This window comes from Oryzias latipes, chromosome 2 (genome assembly GCF_053564925.1).
Source record: "Oryzias latipes strain Hd-rR chromosome 2, Olatipes_Hd-rR_3.1".
NCBI lineage: Eukaryota > Metazoa > Chordata > Actinopteri > Beloniformes > Adrianichthyidae > Oryzias > Oryzias latipes.
Window position 1 is genome coordinate 16,755,876 of NC_136238.1, and position 12,488 is coordinate 16,768,363.

Sequence of the window (12,488 nt, forward strand, 5' to 3'; positions counted from 1 at the left end):
TCACTTATTTTGAACTACAAGTAATTGGATGTTTTATTTAGACTAATTTTTATGATTCTTATTGAAAGAATACAATATTTGGAAGAACAAAGGGTGTGCTTTCTTAGCTCTGTAGCAAGAAGGACAACCATTTACTAAAACATAAATTATTCCAAAGAAATCTCAACTGTAACTGTGCCTTATGGACAGACAAGTCAAGCTTCTGGATAATTGATATTTTGACCAAAGGCAGAAAACGTTGTTCAAGTTGTATAGAAAGCTAATCCCTAAACTAGTATTTCCTTTTAAAATCCAATAAATGCCACGTTTTTTGGAACAAGTTGTTTCATAAAGCTTTCAAAAAAATGCAGAAAAAACTTGCATTGTTGGCAGTCATAGCAGCAAAAGCTTTCCATTTCCCAAAAGAAACCCAACCTCTGACTTTACAATAAAGATGAAGATGAATCCAATTTTCACCTACAGGTCTAAATACATTCCTTAAACTATTGAAGTCATGATTGCATGCTTTCATTTTTAGTTATTTAGGGGAGAGAAGTTTGTTTTTTAATGCTACAAATCTAATATATTAAGTTCTGTTTGCGTTCAACTCTCTTTCTATGTTTACTATGGAGTCACCGTTTTGTTTGGATCGCAATTAAAAATCAGCCAATCGGAACAGCCGGAAGGAAGCGTCGACAGCGAGACCCGCCAATCACGCTGCGGGTAGCCAATCAGCGCGCACGGACAGAGGAGGGGCTTGGACGCCAGAGGAGGCGGGGCTACGGTGTGGGGAGAAGAGAGAGAGGAGGAGTGAGAGAGGCAGCGAATGAGAGCGGCGCTGGATCGTACTTGAACGGCAGTTTGCGGTTTGGCAGGTTTATATACATCAAAACAGAACAAAGAGACAGAGCTATAAAGGAGGAGAGGAGGAGAAAAGAATAAAGCGAGGGGAGAAATCTCTGCGAGTGAATTACAAAAGAAGCGAGGACGCTCTGCTAAATGTTTTTTCTCATCCCAAAGAGGACATAAATCGGGACTTTGTGGAGAATTTACTCTTTATTTTCCGCCTTGAAGTTTGTCTGGGACCTTTTCCTTTTTTTCAAATATATATATATATATATATATATATATATATATATATATATATATATATATATATATATATATATAGTCGTTGTTTTTATTTTTTATTTTAATGTCCTTGCAAAAGTTTCCAATTGCTTTAAAAGAGCTTTATTTTTCCATTTTCCTTTTTTTACGCGACTTCTCATGGATGGACAGAATGTTGTAAACACGGATTTTATGCAACTTTCTGTTTTTTGAAGTCCATGGTGTTTGCCAAAAAAAGAAAGAGACTTTTAAAGTTTGAATAATTCATGAGATACAATTTTCCTGCTCGAAAGAAGTGACTGTAGAAGAAGAAAAAGAGGAGAAGGGGGAAAAAGGGAGGGGGGTTATCTACAAATATATTCATAAGGGTTGACGGAATGGCCACCGCCGCGTCCAATCCTTATCTACCCAGCAATAGCATCTTATCGTCCGGCTCCATCGTGCACTCTGACTCCGGAGGTGGGGGCATGCAGCCGGGCAGCGCTGCGGTTACTTCTGGGTCCGGGGGCTACAGAGGAGACCCCTCGGTTAAGATGGTGCAGAGTGACTTTATGCAGGGGGCCATGGCAGCGAGCAACGGGGGACACATGCTGAGCCATGCCCACCAGTGGGTGACGTCGCTGCCGCACGCCGCGGCGGCGGCTGCTGCAGCCGCGGTTGCTGCAGCTGAAGCCGGCTCGCCCTGGTCGACGAGCCCCGTGGGGATGACGGGCAGCCCGCAGCAGCAGGACGTGAAAAACCCCGCCAGAGACGATCTGCACACGGGCACCGCTCTGCACCACAGGCCGCCTCATTTAGCGCCCCATCACACTCACGCCGGCACGTGGGGGAGCACCACCGCGGCGCACATCAACTCCATCTCCGGCGGGCAGCAGCAGCAGCAGTCGCTTATCTACTCCCAGCCCGGGGGGTTCACTGTGAACGGCATGCTGAGTCCGGGTGGGCAGACCTTGGTGCACCCGGGACTGGTGAGGGGCGACACCCCGGATCTGGAACACGGCAGCCACCACCATCACCATCACCACCAGCACCCGCACCACCAGCACCACGGAGGGGTCAACAGCCACGACCCCCACTCGGACGACGACACGCCGACCTCGGATGACCTGGAACAGTTCGCCAAGCAGTTTAAGCAGCGGCGGATCAAGTTGGGCTTCACGCAGGCGGACGTGGGCCTGGCGCTGGGCACCCTGTACGGGAACGTTTTCTCTCAGACCACCATCTGCAGGTTTGAGGCGCTGCAGCTGAGCTTCAAGAACATGTGCAAACTTAAGCCTCTGCTGAACAAGTGGCTGGAGGAGGCCGACTCCTCCACGGGGAGTCCCACGAGCATCGACAAGATCGCAGCGCAAGGGAGGAAGCGCAAAAAGCGCACGTCCATCGAGGTGAGCGTGAAGGGGGCTCTGGAGAGCCACTTCCTGAAATGCCCCAAACCTTCCGCGCAGGAGATCAGCACGCTGGCGGACAACCTGCAGCTGGAGAAGGAGGTGGTCAGAGTGTGGTTTTGCAATAGGAGACAGAAGGAAAAGCGGATGACGCCTCCAGGAGTGGCGCAGACGCCGGAGGATGTGTACTCTCAGGTCGGCAATGTGAGTGCAGAAACACCGCCCCCCTCCATGGACTGCAAACGAATGTTCAGTGAAACATAGAAAACAACAGAATATTTAAACTTAAACAGACTATCGCCATGAAACAATTTTTTTGATACTGTGATTATGAGACTGCAAAAGTGTTATCTATTTTTCACCAGAAAATTAAACAAAAAAGCAAAGCCTTCCCCTTCTTTTTTCAGTTTTTCCTCTTTTCCCTCCCTCCATTCTGAAAAAAAAAACACCTTCTTCCAGGCCCTGATTGTCTTAACCTAAAAGGTTCCTTCTGCTTTTTTCTTTCAGGGGCATTTTTTAGTAGATTACTTAAAAGATGCAAGTGAAGCGAGCGACCAGAGGGTGACAACCACAAGTTCATTCCACCAGGTGATTCTGGCGCATTGAGACACACCAAGGAGGAAGTATTTCTTTTGATTCTTCTTTCACCACCCCCGTTTACCTACTTTACCTTTTTTTCTTACATTTTTTTTAAATCCTCCTCTAATATGAGACAAACTGCAACATCCACGACGCTTCCATCTTTTCCCCCCCGAAATTTTCCCCACAAAGACGCGCAGAGGATTAGAGATTTGTCATCTCAACCCCCCCCCCCCCCTTTTCTCCCCATTATTTCTCATTGAGAAAAAAAGGACCACAGGACTGTCTGTCCCCACGCCTGATCTCAAAGATCAGTCCCCTCTCTTTTTTTCCTCTCTTCGTTTTTTTAATTATTTAACGGACTCCATGGATGGATTCTTCCTTTTCTTATCCCCAAACCTCCAAAAGACGTTTGTAAAAGACTTCAGCTGCACTTATTTGAGGAAAAACAAACTGAAAAAGAACAAAAAAAAATCTGTGGCCAAGTGTGACTGAGTGGGTGCTGTGGATATTCTATCAATGCTGCCCTTTGTAAGCAGTATTCTTTGGTAGGTTTTAATAAACACACAAGAAAAAACAGACAAAAAAATCATAATAATCTTCTGTAAAGCCGGCAATATAGATCACTAGATCAGCTGCTGATCTGTGTTTATTTACTTTTTTCATCAAAGTGTTTTAATATTTTATTGGGAATACACATGAATTATTCCAGGTAATTTATTTGTGTAAGAAGCCCCCCTCCTCCTTATTTTCTGTTTTTATTTTTTATTTTCTATTTTTCTGTCTATTTTATTTTTGTTTCTAAGGAGCACAAATCACCACGATGACCGATGTCCTAGGGTTTATATTTTGATGTGATCACCTGATTGTAATTTAATTTCAGTAGTGGTTCCGTATACGAGCTGATTGAGACACAATAAATTTGCTAGAATGAACTGCTCTCTTTGTTGTTCTGGGGACTTGTTTTCTTGTGTTATTTTATTGTTTTTGGAAATAAAATTGTAAAAAAAAAATAGAGCTGTTTGTTGACATGCGCAAAAAGGATTGAGTACAATTTTTGAGCGTTAAACGTGCACAATAATATCGTTTTAGGGCCTGATGTGGGTATTTTTGTTTTGTTTTGGTTTTTCTTCTCCAAAATGCTGTGCATGAAAAAGGGGAAAACGTGCTGCAAACTTTCTGTTTTCTTTCAATTTTTTCTTCTTTTCTTTTCTTTCCCGACATGCTCGCCAATTCAGCAAAACCCACTAAACGTGTCCTCCCGCTGCAGGATTTGAATTTCGCGGATGATTTCCCATACTCGTTGCTTAGCAACTGCATTCAATGATATTTTGGGCATCATTTTTCTTTGTCTTTGTTTAAAAGTGTACTAAAGTGCACTAAAACTTTACAATTTCAAAATGTGGTTAAAATCTTAGATGTATTAGTGAAAAATTTAAAAAAAAGCCAAGCGTTTGCTTTGAATTGACACCTGAGCAGACGCTTATTATGCATGCAGGTCTTGTGCTCCTGTAAAAAAAGAAAAAAAGGCAAAATTTGACTGCTGTGAAAATCCACAGAGAAAAACACGATTTTCCTTGCTGCAGTCCCACAACAAATCCCCAACAATTGTGTCCTGGCTCCCTGCATAAATATGTGTGTATATTAAAGGCCCGTGTGTATTTAAAGACCAAATCCCCAAGATTTGAGGAAAGGTTTCCCCAAAGGTGACACAAAAACAGAGTTTCAAATCTCATAATGGGTTTTGATCTGCCTATTCTCCCATAGCTTTGCCTTTTTTCATGGAGCTTCTTCGTTTTGGCAGCGGCTGCAGGTCCGCGCGCACGCGCCCTGCCCGCACGGCGCACTTGTTCTCTGCTCTCGCGAACTCGCACGTGCCGTTACCCATACAAGCTAGCACAGCAACAACAAAAAGTTTATACATTTGATGTATTTCTGTTGTAATAAAAAAAAGAGAGAGACAAAAAACAACAACAAATGACTGGTAGAAAAGTGGTAAATTAAACGCACAACAGAAGGCCTCCATTTAACCTTTCGAATAAAAAAAAAGCAGTCCTACTTTTTGTGAGCCAATAAAATTTTCACATTTTTTGGATTGGTTGGTGTTCTTGATTTTGATGGCTGATTAGGTTCATTTAAACAAACTTACATTGTCAATATTGTAAAGCGATTTTTAACATACTCAAGAGATATCTATGATATATGTTTAAAGATTGGAGCTCGTTTTAAAGTTGTGCTATTCCGTTGTCTTTTTTGCGTCCACGTGTCTGTGGAAATATGGATTTATTCTGAACTGTTCTCATCAGGGAGTCTTCCTTCTCCAATTCCACGAGGATTCACAGCGTTAGGAAGCAGCTTCTGTTAAATTTCACAGATTTGTGTCAAAGTAGGGCAAAAAAAAACATTTTTTGCGTTTAAATAGAAAAAAATAAAAATCAGTTTAAGTTTGTTTTTAATTAAAAACTACGGACTTTTTAATTAAGTGTTGATGGCGTCATCGTGATGGTTCTAATTAAATTAAATTATTATGCTAGATAATTGATTAAATTATTCTAGTTGTCAAATTTATATATTTTTAAAAATGAATGATTTGGATATGCAGCTGCAATAATTTTTCTGATAAAATAATATGTATTTTTTATTTTAGTGGGCCAAGAAGGTCAGTTTAGAACCATTGAATATTTTAAAAAAAAATGACCTGAAAAAATATCCGCTTTGTTCCTAGTATGAACACAAGTTGTGTAGGTCTATTTTTATTTTTATTATTAACAGGAATAATAATTTTAAAATTGCGGATCAGATTTAAACAATATGGGTTTTTTTTTTTCTTTCGACAGCGAAAAATGTGACGCAGTCAAACAAAAGCAGCGGATTGTCTTAGGCCTTCAAGATGTTAAGTGAACGCTGAGGCAGGAGGAAGAAGAGGAGGCGACAGGGAGCAAAGGACGTCTTCAAATATGACGCGACTCTCGGGGTTTCCTCCATAAATCGTCAAGGTCACGGTTCTGCGAGTGCGCCGCGAGGCAGTGGAGCAGAGGACACCCCCCTCCGCGCGTGCGCGCTCGCTTATCAAGTTTGATGTTATTCTTCTGCCCCAAACAAACCTTTTTATTCAATTTCATTTTGCAACGACTCGAATTTTATTGATTTTCAAAGACTTTTTAAAATCAATGAAATCCCCCAAAGTTTTTTTCAAATATGTTGATCTTTTTTAATCAACAAGCGTTTAAATTCCATAAAATAACCTGAACATTTTCATAATTTTTTTTAAATGCCCTAAAATTTGTTTTATCTCATTGAAGCATGAGTTTAAAGAAATGATGTTTTTGTGAGCAACTTTGTTTGGAAAGATGAGCAACTTAAAAAATAGTAAATAAATCAAATGTACAAATATATTTTACAACAGCACTTCCTCGATCATTTTATTTGCGTTCTGTTACAGTGAAGCACATTTGATAATTTGAACACATTTTGGCATATTTTAAATTCAGCCGGTCCTGTGAAGCTTTTCCCGGGCTTTCAGCGCCACCCAGCGGTAGCTAAGTCAGCCCATGAACTCATGAAACACCTCAAGAATCACCAGCAGTTTGACACGGAAAACTGACGGGTTAAGACGCTTCTAAGGCGCATTAGTGTCAGAGTTTAACAGGAAATGTCGCGTGTTGGTGAAAATTATATTGGATATTTTCTTTTGTGTTAAATATATCCACACAAAAAAGTAAGAGTTCAAATATAATTTCAGTAGTTGTTTTTGGAAGAAATGTGCTTGCTGATCTGTGAATCATTTCACATTTTTTTCTCTACCTATTATCAATCAAATGTTTTAAATTGTCAGCATCATAAGCATTTAGTTTTTTTTTCAGCAAAATGTTTTGATTTTTATTTAACTTTGTTTTGATCCCTAATTAAGGTTTCATGTTACATTTTGCGATTTCTCTCAGCAATTATAGCATCGTTCGATTTTTTGGCTTTTGTGAACTTATTTCTCTTTTTATTTTGATTTTAACATCCAAGTGTAGCATCGGTGCAATTATTATTGGCTTAAATTGCTTTTATTAGTTTAATTTCTTTTTTCAACTTATCAAGTTTTTTGTTTTAGCTTCCCAGTTAACTTTAGAAGACTTTGAATTATTGCAATTTTTCAGTTTTCTCACACTTTCCTCATCAGATTTAGTATTTTCAGAATTTCACTTTTTAAAATTTAGAATAAACCTGTCAGTGTTCTGTTTTATTGTTTTGAGTTTTTTATCTTAGGTTTTTCCCACTTCATCAAAACCTTACACAATGTTGTAAAAATGTAATAGTCAATGATTTAGTAGGCCTATTTTTCAGAATTAGAAAAAAGTAATTTAACCCTCAGTTTGTTCCATTGTTAGTACTTCCCTTTAAACATAAGCTGGTTAAATTAGTTGCTATAAGAAAGCAGGGATATGTAGCTGAACATCTAAAATGATGTGACTAAACCATATGTTTCACTTTAAGTGTTTACTTCAACCCCCCCATGCTGTCCTGCAAAAATCCATTAAATAAATAAAAGTTACAAAAAACAAACTTCTCCAAAACAAAAAAAGAACAACCAACAAAAACAAGACAACAAAATGCACACACACAAAACATAAGGATGGACAGCCAGACAGATGAACAAATAGACAGATAAACGTGGAAAAAAAGGCACTGATCAGGGCACAAACCAATGTCCTGCTTGTGCTGGTCCCAAGCTGCAGAGGGTAGTGTCAGGAAGAGAATTTAACAAAAAACTTTATAGAAATATCAAATAAATCAAAGGACAAGATAGATATGTGGAAAGATGAAATGAGATGATGATGCCATGGTTTTCCATGCATTTTAGGGGATTTGACACCCCAAACTCTTAGCACATCTGCACCCCATAGTGGAACTGGCTTGGAGTCCGGCTGTCAAAAAAAGCTTTGAGAACTGCGGGTACACCAACTATCGATGCTTGACTTGGCTCTGAGAGAGAGAGAGAGAGAGAGAGAGATTCGGGAGTTGCCAAGAAATGACTCACTCAAAAAAAGGTTTCCAGAAGTTTCTGCTTCTGAGCAAATATCACCTACATTCACTTCTGTCTGCAGAGATAAACGGAGAGGTAAATAATGACTTTTATTTTTCAAATTGTGAACAGGAAAACCTGCCTGCACATTCAGCTTGTACGACAGTGACTGATGTCCTCAGCAGACAGATCGATGGCCGGGGAAAGAGATGAGGGGTCGTCCGTCCTCAAGGGCCCAACAGTGGCATCTCCCAGCGCAGCTCACCGGACGGACGGCAGACGTCCCAGCAGGCCTTTGGTTCTGCCAGCAGTTTCCAAGGTGACAGCATGTCAGCTCGGCCCCACAGCGCCAGGTTGAGCGGGAGAGGTGAGGCGAGGTGAGGGGGTGGGGGGCAGCCAGAAGCTTGATGCATCACCAGCTCTGATGGGTTTGTCAATACCGCTTAGATCCAGGGGGAGCCAGGCTCGCCGTGACACACGCTGGGCCGCTTCAGAGACTGCACACACACACACGTCCACACAAAACCGTCCAGGTGCCCACATTTATGTGCAATCTGCATTTTTTAACACTGCTTCAACTTGCATTCATTTGCTGCACAGAGCAAACTGCAGGTCTTTGTCCAAAACTTACAGAGCACACTGTAACACATGCAGTACTTCCTGATATATACACAAAAACAATGAAGTCACACAAAAGAAATTCCACCTTTAGGCTAACATTTGGCAAATGCAAACATTTACATGTTTCAGCATAGCTCATAGTTCCAGACATTACAACCCCAAATCCATACATTAAGTTTTTGTTTCATTGTTTGCTTTGTTTCATTAAGACTTAAAATATGTTACTAGAAGGTGATTTAGTTATTGGTGTTTTTTGTGTAAAACACAAATGTTAAATTCATTACAGTAATACTTCAAAGTTTTCCTGTGAGGACTCTTGCTCTATGCACATTTGACATTTTTATGTTCTGTTATTTGTAGAACTTCTATTGTAAATAAATCAAAACCTATCAAACTACACTTTAGCAATATTCTCAGCTAACAATCTTTTCAAATTTTACATACTCAATCCATAAACCAAATTCATAAATCAGTTTTTTGTTATGCCATGAGCTCTATACTTTGAATTTTAACAAATGTGTTATACTGATTAATTGACTGAATAACTATTAATTTTAATTATGCTGCAATTCTTCAGCTAAATAAACATATAAGATGTTATTCAACTCAAAATATATGGCAATTGGTTAGCATTTTCAGCACTTGTGCTATTTTAACATGATACATTTTGTCTTTCCAATAGGTTAAGCAAACACTTGCTTGCTTAGAACCATGCTTCCCTTTTGTTCCCCCACTTTTGCCATTGGTTCATTATTTTTTCTTATAATTTTTCTAGTTTTGATACTTTTTCCAATTACACCACTCACACTAAGTTTGTGAAATTCTGAAAATTCAGTGTATTCACTTCACATATTTTAGGGATATCCCGAAAATCTCACACCTCGTTTTGTATTTTCTGCATAATGCCTTATAGTGTATACAGTCTGCCTTACTTAGAGGGGCCAAAACCTAAAACTTATAAAAGACAAACCTTTTAATGTGGCATCAATTTCAACATTTTGTCAATATAAAAAGCTGATTTAGTGCATACAAATTTTTAGTGTGTGAAAGTGTTGCGAATGCGACAACTGCAATTTACTATGTCACTCTTATTTTGCATTGTTGACTGCTCTACCACCTTTCTATCTCCCCCATCTAAACCCCATATACCCCATCTCAAACATCCCACTCTCTCTCTATTTTCTTTTTTCTTTCTTCCGGTCCAACAACAAACATAATTGTTATGAATAAAGCTTACCCTCAAATACAAAAAGAGTTTATACAAATATACACTTAGTTTGTCTGAAGATTAATAACCACCTATTGTAACAGTAAAACCTATACAACACAAGAGACCTTCAGCTCTTATCTGTTTGTTCAACTGCTGGACAGGACAAGTAAGAAAAAGAAAAGCAGATTTTGCTAGTAAGTCATTCCAAGTTGGTTATTCAAACAGCCATGAAAACACAACGTCGCTTACGCAACGGATGAGCTGCACACCATCATGCACCTTTAGGTTGGTAGTAGGCAGTTAGATGTTGTGCATTAACTTGATGGATCTCAAACTGTCATCACCAGACTTGCATCATGACACAGAACTATTGGCAGAGTTTGTAATAGACCCAGAAGGGAAGCCTTCAAAGTGACAGACCTCAACCATGACCAGGACTAAAGCACTATGCACACAGACGTCGTTTTGCAAATGCCATACATCTGTAGGGCCATTAATGACGGTTTCCTGACAAACCACCCGTAACCGTCTCCACCACTTTGGCTTGAATGCAGAACAACTATTGCAGGTGACCACAAGACCAGGAGACCTGGACAATCAGTGTCGAGTCACCTTGCACGGAATGGTCGTCAGCATTGCTAGAGAAGGGGAGCTGAGTGACGCAAAGGTCAACCTGGTCAACAGGGTTTGCTTTGGTGGTAAAGGTGTAACATTCGGGGCAGGCATCACCAGTCAATTTGGTTATTGTAGATGGCCTAATCTCTCGACATTCTTGCCTCAAAGACATCATAGAACCTATCATCATCCCCCAATTCCACCAGTACACCTCCAACATTCTGTTAATAAATGGCAGTGCCACAGTTTGACTTCAGGATGGCAGAGTGCCTCATATAGTATGAACATCAATGTCCCCTGGCTTGAACCTATAGATAATGTCTGGGACCAGCTGAAGAAGAGACTAGATGATAGTACTCCACCCCCAGGTGACCGGGCAGAACTTAGTGTAGCACTTATGCAAGAGTGGAATGCATTGCCTTAGAACAATATTGTGAAGTTAGTAAAGAACATGTGACGTCACTGTCTATTTATCTTCTTTCTCTTTCGGCTTTTCCCATCAGAAATCGCCACAGCGAAACAACTTCTCCTTCGAGGATTAGTCGCAAGGTTAACTTGGCAATGTTTTACGCCGGATGCCCTTCCTGCCTCTCAATTTATCCGGGCTTTGTACGGGCACAGTAGCAGAGAAGGGAATAGGGAGCAGCCCGGAGTAGAACCCCGATTTCACGGATGGGAGGCGCCGCAAACCAGGACAAGCTAAACTGTCTCCCTGACATCACTGTCTACTTATGATTGTGATAAATAGTGTAAACACCAACTACTGACATGGTCAATTTTTGTTAGTTGGGGAAATCTTTATCATTATTGGTAATTAGTATCAATCTAAAAAAAAATTGTTTTTTCATTAAAAGGGAACTTTTACATAATACCTTGCAGTTTTTGTTAATGGAATGCCAACCATCTCTGATGCATTCTACATTTCTTACATAAATGTAATATGGTTAATCATAGCCAAGGTTTAAATCATCACAATTAAATGTCTTAAGGAAAGAAAAATGTTTTTCTTTGTTCCTTGCAAATCATCTAAATTTATTTTGGTAGGTCAGTAAAAGATACTGCAGACTATTTGGGATCTTAACCCCTTCATGTCATGTGTTGCTTATTTTGCAATGTGCCATTTCGTCCATGACTCCACTTCATTTAACGTCCCATTGAATAGAAAAAACACAGAAGAACATTATTATATAGCTTGAAATAAAGTCATATAAATGCATGACAGTGTTAACCCTTGTGCTATCCTATGGCACCACCCTTGCATTGACGTGTTCTCCCTACCATGACAAAGGTGGATAAAGGTAAAGAGGATTTCATGTTATCCATGGACACCAGTAAAGATCACAAATCATTGAAGAGAAAAGCTTCAGCACACTGTCTAGTGGGGTCTAGATGACCCAACTCCCAATGTCAAAGTACCTAGAATAGCACAAGGGTTACATTATGATGTTATGTTTAGGAAAGTGTTGTGATTATTGCACATTGAAACATATTTGTTATTGTTTTAACTGGTAAATAGGGTTTGGATATTATTTTTTACATACGCTGCCGTTTTGGATTATCCTTGACAATTCAAACTGGAAATACAATCTTAATATCCTGTTTGAAAGCAACTTGGGCAGATCTTTTCCAAACAATTACCGGTAGTACTAAACATAACAACTTTTGTAGTTTTAGTGGCCTATTTTTGTGGTGAACAATGGACTCTGCTGCCATAAGCACAAACTGTTGGCTCTTTTACAAGAGCTATTATTGTCTTTTTTATGCAGAGGAAACAATTCTCTGAACCAAAGTGAAATTTGTAACTGCAGTAAATGCATAAATCTCAAACAAAACAAATTTGCTCTGTTTTCATGCTTATATCATAATTTCATTAGACAAAACATCTATTTTTTAGTTACCTCATAATCTCCTACAAAACATGATTAACATCACTCAGAAAGAGCATCATTTGTGTCATACTTGGCCAGCAAAATCTACA

At 39.6% G+C, this 12,488-nt stretch overlaps 1 protein-coding gene across 1 annotated transcript; it reads left to right on the forward strand.

The window, feature by feature from the left end:
- The first annotated feature begins 776 nt into the window (after positions 1-776).
- pou3f3b (POU class 3 homeobox 3b) lies at positions 777-3,988 on the forward strand. Its single transcript, XM_023964776.2, has 2 exons — positions 777-2,678; positions 2,982-3,988. The coding sequence occupies exons 1-2, from the start codon at positions 1,467-1,469 to the stop codon at positions 3,078-3,080; spliced, it is 1,311 nt and encodes a 436-aa protein (XP_023820544.1). The 5' UTR covers positions 777-1,466; the 3' UTR covers positions 3,081-3,988.
- The last annotated feature ends 8,500 nt before the right edge of the window (positions 3,989-12,488 follow it).

Bases quoted from the DNA above. Each gene is read 5' to 3' on its own strand.
- pou3f3b (XM_023964776.2), top strand. From the start codon at position 1,467: ATGGCCACCGCCGCGTCCAATCCTTATCTACCCAGCAATAGCATCTTA. The intron at 2,679-2,981 runs GTGAGTGCAGAA...TTTTTCTTTCAG, and splicing joins TGTACTCTCAGGTCGGCAAT to GGGCATTTTTTAGTAGATTA.